Raw genomic sequence first — 14,601 nt, 5'->3', positions numbered from 1 at the left:
GAACATGCTGGATATTACGTTATTGAATTCCAGGCTGGATATTAAGTTTATAAAGGTGGGGGGCAGGGAGAAAAAGGTGCCTTGATGCTGAAGCCACAAAGTCTGCGTTTAGTCACAGTCTTTAAGTTGGGGTGTAAGAGAATACTGCAGATGGCAGGTCCACACCATACATTTAAAGCACATCCAAAGCACATATAAAGCACATGACTTCACCTGAAGAATCCTGAGAACTTCAGTTTGTTAAAAATGTTGTCCATGAGCAGGGCGGGACTTAGGTTTGATGAGGCCCTAAGCTACTGAAGGTAATGGGGCCCTTTCTATGTCCAATTGTCCTTTCTCAACAAAAAATTGTAGCTGCTTTTTTGTGTTGAATATATGCTATATGGTAATTTATGGACCTAATAGATATCTAAAGCCATTTGCACATAACAAAATATGTATTTTATCAAAGTAATTGTTGAACTTATATTTTGGATATGTACATACAGGGTTTTTTCCTTTAATTTTTTTGGGGGGCCCCCAAAAGAGTGGGGCCCTAAGCTATAGCTTGTTTAGCTTATACGTAAATCCAGCACTGTCCATGAGTGAATGCAGCCCATAGGCTGAACAAAGCTTCTCCGTTCCTGATGTATAAGATTGCAGCCTTAACTGAACTAAGCCATACTATGTGCTATGCAGGGTTCAGGCTGCACCTAGGGCTTTGCACCTTGGGACAAGGAAGCAAATGTATTTCATGACATTTTGGCTGATGCAATTGGAGGTACTGCCCTTCTGCAGATTTTGGATTTTTAAAATAAAATAAACATTTAATATGTTTTAATGCTTTTAGATGTTTTTGAATGTTTATTTTTAATTGCATTGTTTTACCACTTTGGTGTTTGCTGCTCTGGGCTCTTTTGGAAGAAAATGTCGGGATCAAATTTTAATAAATAATATCAGCAATAATTTATTGATTGCTCTAGTTTACAAAAGTTATCAATAAAGCCAGACTTAAACTTTCATCTTCAGACACAATGTAAAAAGAGTTTCGTTAAATTCAAGAAACACCTTTACATTTTATGCGATCGTGTTGGTTATATTTATCAAATGTGGTTAATACGGCTTACTCCCTTTTTTCAGATCTCCAGCAGTCTTCCACCTGTATTTAGAAGGTTATCATTAATGCCATAGATTTACAGGTATTTATGGACTGTTCTGATAAACTGAACAAACAAAATAATTCCCTGTTAAAACTCTTCCTTAATATAGATACAGATAATCCCTTGCTATCTGTCTCTGTTGTACTCTCTCTTTTCAAACCTCCCTTGTATGATTCTGTTTGTATATAGTCAATAAATCTTATAACGTACCTTAGAAGTCTTCCCACAGAGAGCAGATCTTGCTTGTCAGTAATGTAAAATGTAACAGTTAAAAGCTGTCTCTTTCAAAGTGAACAGAATAAAAGTTGCCTCTCTGTGGTCGCAGTCAGTCAACACTGTGTTGAAAAGCCCTGTTGCTTAGTTACCACATGGTGTGGATTATACCAAACCATACTTCCTTTCTGCAGCCACTTCTAAGCTTTAAGCAGCAAGCTAGCCACTATTAAAGGTACTCATATACGCACCAGCATAAGTACCGTAAATGGCTATTAGGATGCTTAACTGCTCCAGATGGCGGCTGATATTATTTCACTGAAAACAAAGCTTTGGCTTAGCTTCAGTGCTTTGTCACCATCATTTAGTGCCCTACCCTAAAAAAGAACCATGGAAGCTCAAGTTTGTTGACAGTGCTGGGAAACGTAACTCTGTGAGGGTAAGCTTACATTCCCAGGATTCCTTGGGGCTGCTTTAAATGTCCCACTTTTAACAAGCTATCGAGTAAGAACTTATTAAGATCCTGCTACATCAGGCCACGACCAACCAGATGCCTATGAGAAGTCCGTCAGCAGGACTGGATTGCCACTTGTGATTCCCAGCAACTGGTTGTTGGCATCCGTCTGTCTCAGGAGACAAAGGAGGAGTGCACCTTTGAGGGTATTCAGAGGAATACTGCCACTAACAGTGGAGAGTGAATAGAGCCATCACGTAGATATTAATAGTGTTATCCTCCATAAATTTGTCTAATAATCTTTTAAAGTCAACCAAGTTTATTCCCACCACCCTTCTGAGTAATACCCCTCCCCACCTTCTCACTATATAGAAGGGTCTGGAAACTTCTGTTTCAGTGTATCTGAAGAAGTGTGCATGCACACGAAAGCTCATACCAAGAACTGACTTAGTTGGTCTTTAAGGTGCTACTGGAAGGAATTTTTTTTTGTTTCAAGTTTATTAAGTAATCTTAATAAAATGGAAACACTGGGAAACCTTCCATCTCAAATTAAGTGAATGTATTAAGGGCTGAAGTGGCAGTCAGCTCTAGAACAGACTAGTACCCTGTTCAGTTCAATTGTTCAGTATTGCTTTTTAAAGAAAAACACATTGCCCCAAAACTGCAATATTCAATTGAAACTCTGAATCAAGGCAATTAAGTGGGGTAAGGGGGATGCAGCACTTCCATATAGTACCATACAGGGACGGGCTTTTTATTCTGCCCCCTCAGTAATAAACATAAGCTGCTAGAACTGTCCTTAGTAAATTCTCTTTTCCTGTCTTCCAGTTTTGGGGCCAATACATTTAAAATAACTGGGAAGATTTACAATAAAGGAAAGCCCTGCTTACTTTCCCTGCATTCTTATATACAGTATTGATCAATGAAAGAGGCCAGATCTGTCTCTCCCTCATCAACCAGAGCAGTTGTTTTGCTCCAGTTGGCCATGGATGCATTCTGACCTCCATCTCTCACAATTATTTTTCTGGCTGATAACTATGGGCATTAATTTTTTTTTCTGGCATGAAAACACATTGGTGGGCATATAGCATTTGTTTGGCTTGAGAACAGCTTGGTAGGCATTTGGCTGCAATGTTTTAATTTTATTAAAATTAAGTTATTTCATAACTTAAGTAGCTCCCCTGATCCAGCTCTAATAGCACACATATCCCCATTCACATCCAACAGATGTTAGTTATCATTCATTAAATGACAATACTTTCAGAATGAGCACTGATCGGTGCAGATGTGCATCTGTGAGTATCACTTGCTGAATGAGGTAATTACAATTAAAAACAATAGAGAATTGACAACATACTAAAATGAGGGGGGGGAAACAATGTGTGGCGAACATCTTGTCAGCTAGGTATGCTCCTAGTCTATTTAGCTGGGTGTAGCTTATAGTACTTTTCAGTGTTATTTTTCAGGCGCATGTTGGGCCTATGATCCATCCTATATCGAAATAGAACATGAGTTAAGTCTCTGAAGCAACTTTTTTCAAATTCAGCATTTTAAATTAGTGATAGAAGCTGACAAATCCAGTCTTGTCGAATTTACGGTGCCGTGTACACATCTGATGAAATGGGCTCTGGTCCAAGGACAATTTATGCCAGAATAAAATGTGCTGGGTTGCAATCCCGCTACCGTTTTTGATAAAAGGAAGACTCACTCGCTGAACTCAACGGGGCTTCCTTTTGAATGGACAGACAAGCAGCCATGGGTTTGCGCGGTTACTCTTTTAAGGTGCCATGAAGCCCTCTACGTTAAGTTTTGCTGCAACCTACTCAGGGAAATTGGTTGCGAGGAGCGGGGGAGGGGGGAACCCAACAACCACGTGGTGTGAAGAGAGGAGGCCCAGGCGACAGCATGAGCTATGAGCCCGGCCCTAAACTGCACCTCCCACGGACAGCCTCACAGACAACAACTCTCTCGCTCTTCCACAGCGCACGTGCTCGCTGCTCGTCCTCCCCGCCCCCCGACGGGATTCTTAGCCCTCCATCTTTCCCGACGTGCCCCAGGGCTGAGCCATAGAGTAGCTGGGGCTGGAGCGGCCTTCCCCCACTCTCGGTCTCTGGCTCTCTCTCGCTGGCGGCGGCTAGTCGTGGGAGAGGAGGCGGCGGCGGCGCTGCAACATGGCGGCCGTGGAGGAAAGGGGCAGCCCCGAGGAGGAGAAGCACCTGAACGGGGAGGTGCTCTTGGATCCCGAGGAGAGAGAAGGCACGGCGGGGCCTGGCGCTGAGGAAGGAGCGAAGAAGAAGCGCAAGAAGAAGAAGAAGAGCAAAGGAGTAACCGCCGCGGGTAAGAGCTGGGCCGGGCAAGGCGATGGCGGGGCGGGGGGGGGGGGGAGGCCGCGTCAGGGGCGAGCCATGGGGACAACTTCGGAGGAGGAGGAGCGGGAGCGAAGCCTCCTTGGCCCCCGAGACGTCCGGGGTTGAAGAGAGCGGGGTGGGTCGGTGGGAGGACGAGCCCCATTTGAGGGGAAAGAAAGACGTCGTTTCGTGGGGCCTCTGTGGGGAAATGTTCCCAGAGTCGGAGGGGTTTAGGGGGAAGCGATGGGGAGGGTCTGGGTGTTAGGCCGTCAAGCTGATGTTTTAAGCCTTTTATCATTATATATATATATGATGATATATGAGACTGGAAATCGTTCAACTAGGGCGTGGGTGGTGTATGGCAAGGCGACCTCGCGTGTGAGATCTTCTGTGTCGGGGTGGTGACACGCTGCCGGGGTTTTCTTGGGAAGCAAGAGAGTGCTGGTATGCAGCTGTCAAGGTGCCTGGGAAAGGGGGGGGGGAGTTAATCAACACTGCAGTCGGAAGATAACTTTTATGGTGGGAGCATGCACGAAATTCACATGTAATGGGAGATAGGGTCTTCGGCATGATGTATTTGCCGTCGGACACTCACTCGTATGGGATAGAAGGAGGACGATTGTAACTGCATGGTTTCCTTACAGGACTGAGGGTGTGTTTTAATTCCTAGAGACTGTTGCAGTTGCGTAAGGCGGGGGTGGGGGGTGGATTTACATGCTTTCATTAGTACATGGTACCTGTCCTAAGGTCTAGGGAGAGAGATTTCAATTTATGGAATTGCTTGGAAGAAATTTATTATTTACCTGCAGTGATAATATAGGAATAGTCTTGTATAATTTAGAAAGTAGAGACACACAATTTTGAAAGTATATTGTATATTGTCTTTGTTTAGCTGGGTTTTGCGTTATTGTTCAAACTACCTGCTTATTTGCAAACAGGACAAGAAACCGAGAGAGAATCTGAGTCAACACTTGATGAGGTGACAAAACAATTGGATAAACAAGCACTGGAGGAAAAGGAGAAAGAAGATGATGATGAAGGCAAGTATAATTTACCCTGTCCATGATATGTAAAATATTAATGTAAAAATATTTGTAGTTTGCTTTAGTTAAGGGATTACTGGAGTTGGGAAAGATATTTCATGCTGAAGCAGTTTTATGTAGGTTGTTGAAAGCGCTGCTGTATAAAAAGGCTATTATCAAATGTTTTGTTCATTGATTTTAAAAAGAGATCATATTATACTAAGTAATTATAACCTTGGAAAGAGCAACTCTTATCAGGGTAATTCAAGATGAGAGATAGGATCTATCCCAAGGGATGGCTGAGCACTGACTTTAACCTAGATCTCCTTTGTTCAGGTATAATAGGCTATCCACTGCAACACTGTGACTGTGTTATATATTTTTGCGAATGGTAATAGAGAATATTGATAGATCTTTGGTTAATTTTATTGGTACATACATACATGCTTGAAAGTCACAGATATTGAATTCAATTTATGAAGCCATTTCTGATGAGCTTTTGTTCTAAACAAAATGCCAGTCTTTCTGTTCATTAAAAGAAATGAAATAAAATTCAGCTTAATTCTTAAAGTGACAATTTTACCTAGATTATTCTATAAATTATAAATCATTTAAACTACAGAAAACAGGCTTTATTACTGTTGTCCTTGTATTATATCTACATTTTGAAAAGCCATATGATGAAGAAGATAGGAATGAAATATGAATGACAGCCAGAAGCCCCATTTTACATGCAAAGGGCTTTTTCTGGACCAAGAATAGGGGGCTGTATATAAGACATGGTGGTTAAGCTAACAATGTTTTCAATACACTTTGATGATTTTCTCCTAGAGACTTTGATGTGAGTTTATTTATCTAAAATAGACCAAACATTTCAGTTCAAGTTCTTTTAATTGGTTCATTAATTGGTTTTGAACAAGAACAACCGTTAATGTGTTATTCCTGTTGGGTGTTGGAATAGATGTCTGGGGCTCCCCACACTCACCCATTTAATAGCTTAAGTTCTAATTAACTGGATTGCTAGTGACCTGAGCTTCATATAATTCAGAAGAGATCCTAAATGTTAAGAGACTGTTACATGATGGTGCTTAACTCTAGGCTTCAAATCCCCATTCATCCATAAGACTCACTGGGTGACCTTGGTCAGCCACACGCCCCTAATCTAATCTACCTCACATGATTTTGTGATGGTAAAATGGGGGGGGGGGATTGTCCTGTGGGGAAAGTTGTGTTAACAATCTAGTAATATAAATAAATAGGCAAAGCTTTTTTAAACCTAATAGCAAAAATATGTCTTGGACCAAATCAAGAACCTTTCAGACAGAATCTTCATTGCTGTCTGGTGTTTTGCATTGTTCATGGTGGAAGCTAAACATTTTACTTGGAATTAAGTTTTCATTCAGCTCCTAGGATTATAGCCTTGATTAGAGACAGTAGTTGTGACTCTGACAAAAGGATGGAAATAATGCAGCAGTCTTCAAGGACATGGCAGTCTAAACAGTTTGGCTTGCTGATTGGCAAATCTACCAACACAGTACCGCAGAAGAAGTCTGTAATAAGTGAACATCAGCCACTGTAGGACTGAATATTGCCAGAATCTGCAGTGGTTAGCATAGGGAACTGGAAAGTATTCCAGATTGGTAGATGAATGAACTGCATGCCAGAACTTTTTTTTTCTGATGTAGTGTAAATGGATTAAGCATAGTTCAAGGGCAAGAGGAATCTGATGCAGTTTTCATTAAAACCAGTAGCAGTGTTAAAGAGCATTGACTATTTAAAGAACAACTGTGTCTTTGTTTCAGAATGTGCTGTGACAGTCTGAAATTATGCTTTAAAATGGGCTCTAGGTTTTTTATATGCAAAAAAGTGTTTACAGTCTTTAATGCCCTAACTATATCTTTAAAAAAAAAAAATTCCTTCCAGTAGCACCTTAAAGACCAACTAAGTAATCTATATCTTTTTAGTAAAATAAAATTACGGTAATGTAAAACTTAAATAATGTGTGTCAGCCAGATCACTATCAAAGTGATAGTTTCTTCAGAATTTTAAATAAAGAAGTGTGCATAGGTCAGTTATTGGAAACTAGTGGCTACCTGGCTAACTCTGCCTGAAGGATACTCTCTTTCTCTTTATGCTGCCTCTTACCTTTCCTCTCCATAGAACTACAGAAACAAAGGGTTCTTTCCAGGCAGCGGTCCTATCTTTTCATGCACTTTATCTCTCTCTTTTTTTGTTGCCTGCCAGCCAGAGGCCTTAGACTTCTCTGGTGGTAGCTGCTGTAAACTGAAGGGTGATGGAAGTGTGTGGCTAGAAGGAATAATCATTGACAGTGCTGAACAGCATATGATTTGCCCTTGTGAAGCCATGATTTTTATTGATTTCTCATGTGGCATTCATTAGTTCACTTTGAAAGTGGTTTTGTTATGAATGTTGTACCCAATTATATGTGTAAAGCACTTACACAATATGTATGAACTATTAATGCTGCTTAGCATCAGCGGGTTTTTTTTATTTAAAAATACGGTTTTGCTTTTATCTAATGTTGCCCTCTTATTCTTGCATTATTAGCAAATATTTAATTACTTTCAACAACCAGGAATTCCATTCAGGGAAGTGCATGGAATTCTCTCCAGAGAACAAATGGACTGGCAGAGGAGGGACAAATCACTTTACCCATCTTTCACCAACTAGCTTGACTTCAGTATATGCCATGGAGAAAGCGAAGCTCCTTGCTTCTTAGCCAGCATAGAAAGACAGTAAACTAAACTAAAAATGTGGGGGAGGGGGATCCCAAAACAACCCACTGAGAATTAAGCATGTCTCGTGGGCATGGAATCCTGATTTATTTTTGTGGGGTAATGAAGTAATAGAGGAAATGAAATGGAGGCATGACTGGTTGAAACACTGACCAGGAGCATGCCACATTGCAGTAGCTTGCTACAGATTCCACCTGTGCATACTAATTTCTATAATGTGTCTTGGTATGCTTCCAAAATTAAGCATACAACATGTAGTGACTAGTGTACATTTTAAACTCCAGATTTCTGGTGTCATAACGGGCATGTTGAAAGCTGCTGATGCCTTATTGAAATAGGAAAGACATCACAGTGAAGATGCTTGTGGTTACAGCCATGATTAAACTTTGTGTCTCAATCTGCACTTAAGGGTCTGGCAGTGTTCTTCTATTATTATTATTATTATTATTATTATTATTATTATTATTATTATTGCTGCTAATACTGTTTATTACACAAAGAAATATATTTATTGGGGTGTACTCAGGTCATCACCACTCGTTTCACTGAATGATGTTAGCTATGGTTGTGTGTGCATGTATGTTTGCATAAGGGATAGCTGCTGAGAAACCTTCATTGGTTACCAATTTCCTACGGCCAGTTTCAATGTTCTTGTCTCACAAAGCCATAAACTATTTGGGCCTGAAGTACCACCTGATTCTTTATGCTCCACTTTGATCACTGAAGTCTTGTGATGAGGCACTTGGTGGTCTCATATACCCCTGAGGTTCAGCTGGTCTTTACCAGGCACTGAGCCTTTAGTGTAGTAAGCCCTGCTCTGTGGAACTCTTGCCAATAGAGGTTCAGCAGGAGTTATCCCTGCTTGTTCTTTGAAATCTTCACGTCCTGTGCAGGTGTGAAGTTGCATGCAGTTTGGGCGAGTCTAATCAGGCTGCTCTAATATGTAGCTTTGCTCTAGCCCTTTAGCCAAGCCTCTTAACTCGATTTTTTCCTCTCGCAACTATAGAATAATAATCTTAGGTAGTAGTGCTATTATCTGTAGTTATTGTTTATAAATTTGTAAATGTTTGTCTTCTGTAGATGGTGAAGGTGAAGGTGATGGTGCAGCAGGGAAGAAGAAGAAGAAGAAGAAAAAGAAGAAAGGACGTAGGTGTTTGTTACTATGGTTGTATCGTGCAAACTTTGTTTCTGCTTATGTCATGTTTATGGAGCTTACACATAACACTACCTTATACATAGCAAGAACATTTGGTTGTCTTGCTCAGTATTGTCTACTGCAGGGGTAGGTAACCTTTGTCCTGCAGTCGGCACCCAGCTTGGCAAGTTGTAGCAAGTGAGCCTCCACAGCTTTATCTCTCAATTGCAAAGCTGTGATGTTCAGTGCTGTGAGGGGAAGATAAGGCTCTTTGCCTGCTCTTTATAGGCCAAGTGGGAAATGTGTTATCCCACCCCAGTGCTGGGGAAGATTACTTTGTAAGACCCTTCATTTTAGCAGGTACATGGGGGGTGGGAAGTGGTGTTGGTATACAGCTATAAGTTATAGTTGAAAAGAAGATTAAATCTCAAAACAACAACCATCCTCATGCATATATTTTATAGAGACCTGGGAGAGGAACTGACACTTTAGTACATATGTGCAGTCTTATATTTTTAATCACTGTAAGTGATTTCAGTGATTCACCAAGGACAGGTATGAGAACATAGATGCTGTCTTGGTAAACAGTGGTGTTTGAAGTGTATGCAGATATTTGAATTCTTAAAGAAATTGATTGCTATGCACAACCCAGGTTTTTTTTTGCTTAAAGTGACTCAGTGCTGCAACTGTAAAAGGCACTCAGAACTGGCAAGGTTATTTAAGGGTATCTTGGCATGTTTTCAGTTTTAGATGTGAGCCCAAGCAAGGCAATGTAATTTTTTTTTTTTTAAATTAAATGCTTTTGTATTGGAAATGATAGAACTATGCAGTGCATCGTAAGAGATTCAACTTTTGCATTTCACCCAACAGCTAAAGTCCAGACAGATCCTCCGTCTATTCCAATATGTGATTTGTTTACCACTGGAATATTTCCAAAAGGTGAAGAGTGTGAGTATCCACCAACACAAGATGGGTATGTATCTTGTTTAAAAAAATTAACATGCACAGCGTGGTACATTGACAAATTATTTTGTAGGCATTTTGCCTGTTGTTCATAAGTCTCTGCCCCAAGAGCTGGGTTATTATATTCGCTCTACTGTTATCCGTTATTTGGAGGTGCTATTTGGAAGTAAGTGACTTTTAGAGTGTTCCTACCTGCAGATCTCTGTATATGTTTGTAACTGCATACTGTATTTTGTTGGCAGTTGATCTTGGGATGATGTAGATATGCTTGATGAGTTGGGACTACTTTTATGTATGAATGGTAAATGCATGTAGCAGTGACTTTGCCAGCAAACTATATAGTACTTGAACATAGGCATAATCAACAAGGTCTGTGCTTGTTTATATACTATTAAATGTATATAGTTTTAATTCTCTTGTTTTTTAATTATTATTTTTCTATGTTTTTATTAATTTCTTTTTTAAAATCCGTAAGTTGCCTTGAGTCCCACTAGGGGAAAAGGGGAGGTATTAATAATAGTAATAACTATAATAATAATGCTTGTCATTCAAAAGTGACAATGTACCTGTGTATTTTATACTTCAAAACTATGTTCTGTTTAATTCTGTAGAGAACTACACTGCAGTCCTTAAAGCCTGCGATAGGTATAATACTGTGATGGAAAAGCTGGGTTCATTTATTCATTTTTGGTGGGAATACCGCCATGTTAAAATTTTTTGGAATGGAGTATTCTCTGTTATATCCACAATTACAGGCCAACCCCCTTTCTTCAAATCCTGCCTTAGCCCTACTATCTTTGGACATAGGCTTAGGCTCCACCCTGCACTTCAGAGAACTTGTAGGCTTCTTACTGACTGCAGCATGATTAGCATTTGAGCATTTCACTAGACACAAGAGGGCAATTAAAGGCATAACAAATAGAGATACCTTCCTAGAAATGTGGACCCCTTTATGTTAATGACCAAAATCAAGACCTTGTTATACCAACCACTCAATATTCTCAGTGGAGAGATTTCGTTAAGTAATATGTTTGAATGTTGAATGTGTAAGTGTTTGTCTAGAGACAATGGATAAATCAAGCACCACTAGATGTGCTGCTGGATAAGTGCTTAGTGGTAATTGTATTAGTGTTTGTTTAAAAAACAGTAAAACATTTTTTTAAAAAACCTGTAATGGAAGGGGGAAGGTTAGGAGAGCCGGCCTACACTCTGCACAGCTGCCTTGCAAAGTAGACCAGCAGTGTCCTCTAAACTATCTGGTAATTGCTGCCACCATCACTGAGTTTTTGCAGTTCTGCAGTTGGATGCAAGCCCCCAGTGGGAGGGAAATTCTGTGGTGTTCCATGAAATAATAAAAATCTAGAATTCTGAGTCAGTGCTACCTCTGCCTTTCCGTCACATCATTCTGTTTACTCAGGACAATGGGGCTGGCATTTAACTGTCTCTTCCACCATGGAATTCACACTTTTGCCCTAGTAGCATATATACGCTCAGTGGTTAAGCATGTAGGAGATTACCCAAATCCTAAAGTTTGGCATAAACACCCTTCAGATCCCAGCAGTCAAATAATATGAAGCTTTATTAAGAATGGAAGAGGAAAAGGCAAATGGACAAATACTGAAAATAAAAGCTCTGTAGATCAAATCTACCTGTGCTGAGCTAGCAACAGACCGACTGCTTGGTCTACTTGTGAGTAGCATGGCTTTAGGTGGTCAGTTGCATGGTTTCCTGATGGTCACCGATGGAGGATAGGTGGTGATTGGAGGAAACAAAGCACTGCATACCCAAGCCCATTGTAAGGACCCTCTTATGCTCATTGGTTTGAGTGGCACCTGGTTCTTTCTTGCTAGTTAGAGCACATGTCACGTTTTGGCAGGTAACTGGTATGGCACCTGGCCAGGAATAGGGGAGACAATGGCCACTCACAGAGGCAGGCATGAATGGTTATCACTGATGTAAATCACCACTGGAATTGCTCTGTCTTCCTGTCACAGAACCTTTCCCTTGGTTTGTGGATTCAGGACTGGACTGCATATCTATTTGCTTTGCTCAGACTTAATGGAGGGCAAGTGAGCAAGAGCCGTCTCCACAAATATCCTTTGGTCTTTCATTTGCCAAGTTTGCATATCTTAAGTCATGCAGTTGACAGGCTTCGCACCTTTCAAAAAAAAATGTGATGGCACATGAATGAATATGCTTTGTTAGTTTAGCCAGATGCTTTTCTACCCACAGGCCAACTTAAGCAGGTGGGCTGGACCACTGTTATATGATGTGAGGTGCAGGGCAGGGTCTGGCTTGGCCAAAATGGTCTGGTGGGTCAGAGGTTCTCCATCCCTGAGATAAGACATAAGATGTGATCTACACATGCAACAATGACGTGGTAGAGTGGCTTGTATGATTTTCTGGACAGTAAGTGGGGTTGTACCACTTTTGAATGTCCCCATGTAGTTTTATTTATTTTATTTCAGCAATTTGTATATTGCTTAATCACCATCATCTCTAAGTGGTGTAAATAAATCTGTGCAAGTAAAACGGCAAAACAAGGGAAGAAGTTATAGTCCAATTTGCTCTCTACTGGGCTAGTGTTCTGCATAGCCAAGAGCTTTTCATATGGAGGAACGCGGGTGGCTCTGTGGTCTAAACCACTGAGCCTCTTGGGCTTGCTGATCATAAGGTGAGCATTTTGAATCCGTGCGACAGGCTGAGCTCCCATTCCTTTGTCCCAGCTCCTGCCAACCTAGCTGTTCGAAAGCATACCACTGTGAGTAGGTAAATGGGTACTGCTGTGGCGGAAAGGTCAGTGGCATTTCTGTGCGCTCTGGCATTCATCACAGTGTTCTGTGCACCAGAAGTGGTTTAGTCATGCTGGCCACATGACCCGGAAAAGCTGTCTGCAGACAAATGCAGGCTCCCTCGGTCTGAAAGCAGATAAGTCCTGCTGACTATGGGGTGTGGCGCTCATAACTGTTGAGGAATCCTTTACCTTTACTTTTACCTATATGAAGCATTGTTTAAAAACATGATCCTTTCCACCTGCAGTCTAAAGTGGTACAGTCCACTATACCAGCTATTGCATGTGTGCAGGCCACATCTAGAATTCAAAGAACATGTGTAGAGGAGCTTTGGACACCTGCAGTTTTCCTTATCATCAGGTCACTTGGCTGAACTCCTAAACCTGTTCCTTACATTCTCCCAAGTTGGAGTCAGGCTAGGTACCCAAGGTTTTTCGTGGTAGAAATGGTGCAATAATGATATTTCTCCTTCAATGAATATTTTTTTCTTTTACCAAAATCTTCAACTACCAGTTTCTGAAATCATTGAGGTATTTTGTGATGGCAGTAGAATTGGCAACAAACATTGATTTTGAACTACTCTGGAACTTGGTCAGAGTGGGCTAGCTAGAGTTTAATAACTTGAGTGATTGTATATGTAATTTGAAGCATACCTCTGTTAATCTAAAATGTGTATATTAAAGTAGTAGTCCTGTTGAGTATACCTGTGTCATCTAGTTTGGATTACAAGCTAAAATGGCCAGTCTGACAATCCTTTTATCCCAATATTAAAGGCGAACTGCTGCTTGGAGAACAACAAGTGATGAAAAGAAAGCACTAGATCAAGCAAGTGAAGAGATCTGGAATGATTTCAGAGAGGCTGCTGAAGCACACAGACAAGTGAGAAAATACGTTATGAGCTGGATCAAACCTGGAATGACAATGATAGAAATCTGGTGAGAATAAAAGATCATAGGATCAAGGGAGGACTATACAAGGGTTCATCTCCATAAGTTTAATTGAATGTGCTGGACATAGAGATTAGGTGTGGGGCTTCCATATATCAGCCTAGTTCTCCATCAGTTCTGGTGACTGTTGGTGATGATTGTATATTTTTGTTTTTGTTTTTTCACAACTGCTTCTATGGACTATGAGGCTGGGGGACAAGCAGCTAACAGAATGTTGCTGCAAAGTTGTTCAGCGAATATGATACAGCTGGAGACGTGGCACTTCCTCGGTTCTTATATTCTTGGGGCAGCAAATATCTCATATTCTAAGAGCATTCCCAGTAATATGCATAGCAAAGGGAAGGAGGGGAATCGTTTGAATTTTTTTTAATGTAGCAACTAAATAAAGCTGCTGGAAAACAAATCCGTTCATGTAATAAAGACCTTTGCTTCCCTAGCGAAAAACTAGAAGACTGTTCACGGAAGTTGATAAAAGAGAATGGCTTAAATGCTGGGCTTGCATTTCCCACGGGATGTTCTCTGAATAACTGTGCAGCCCACTATACCCCTAACGCTGGAGATCCAACTGTATTGCAGTATGATGATATCTGCAAGATAGATTTTGGAACACATGTTAGTGGTGAGTTTTCTCTTGCTTACTCTGCAGTTAGATCATTTAGTTGAGTTCAGATTCTTTCATCTAATTTGTATCTAATTTCAGGTCGTATCATTGACTGTGCTTTTACTGTCACATTCAATCGAAAATATGACAGGCTGTTACAAGCTGTAAAAGATGCAACTAATACTGGAATAAAGGTATACTCGCAAGGGGAAGTGTAACTTTATCTCTTAC

At 40.7% G+C, this 14,601-nt stretch overlaps 2 protein-coding genes across 5 annotated transcripts in view; one reads left to right on the top strand and one right to left on the bottom strand.

Annotated features, from left to right (window-relative positions):
• LOC310825282 (uncharacterized protein) overlaps positions 1–3,821 on the bottom strand; it is a 31,262-nt gene extending 27,441 nt beyond the window's left edge. For 2 of the 4 annotated variants that reach the window (XM_083698607.1, XM_083698608.1), the window contains exon 1: positions 1,350–1,890. Coding sequence is in view for 1 of the 4 variants with exons in the window: in XM_083698605.1 (XP_083554731.1) it covers positions 1,350–1,377; positions 3,515–3,563 (77 nt within the window). In the remaining 3 variants the exon portion in view is untranslated. Of the gene's footprint in view, positions 1–1,349; positions 1,891–3,514 lie in introns of those variants that run through there. The other 2 variants (XM_083698605.1, XM_083698606.1) reach the window with 2 other exon arrangements.
• METAP2 (methionyl aminopeptidase 2) overlaps positions 3,759–14,601 on the top strand; it is a 19,105-nt gene continuing 8,262 nt past the window's right edge. Inside the window, exons 1-7 of the mRNA XM_083698700.1 lie at positions 3,759–4,143; positions 5,093–5,194; positions 9,013–9,078; positions 9,938–10,040; positions 13,596–13,757; positions 14,207–14,388; positions 14,470–14,564. Coding sequence (XP_083554826.1) covers positions 3,978–4,143; positions 5,093–5,194; positions 9,013–9,078; positions 9,938–10,040; positions 13,596–13,757; positions 14,207–14,388; positions 14,470–14,564 — 876 coding nt within the window. The 5' untranslated portion in view covers positions 3,759–3,977. The remainder of the gene's footprint in view (positions 4,144–5,092; positions 5,195–9,012; positions 9,079–9,937; positions 10,041–13,595; positions 13,758–14,206; positions 14,389–14,469; positions 14,565–14,601) is intronic.

Source organism: Podarcis gaigeae (genome assembly GCF_964106915.1).
Source record: "Podarcis gaigeae genome assembly, chromosome: 10".
NCBI lineage: Eukaryota > Metazoa > Chordata > Lepidosauria > Squamata > Lacertidae > Podarcis > Podarcis gaigeae.
The sequence above is the reverse complement of the archived record's forward strand: the minus strand, read 5'-3'. Positions and strand labels throughout refer to the sequence as shown.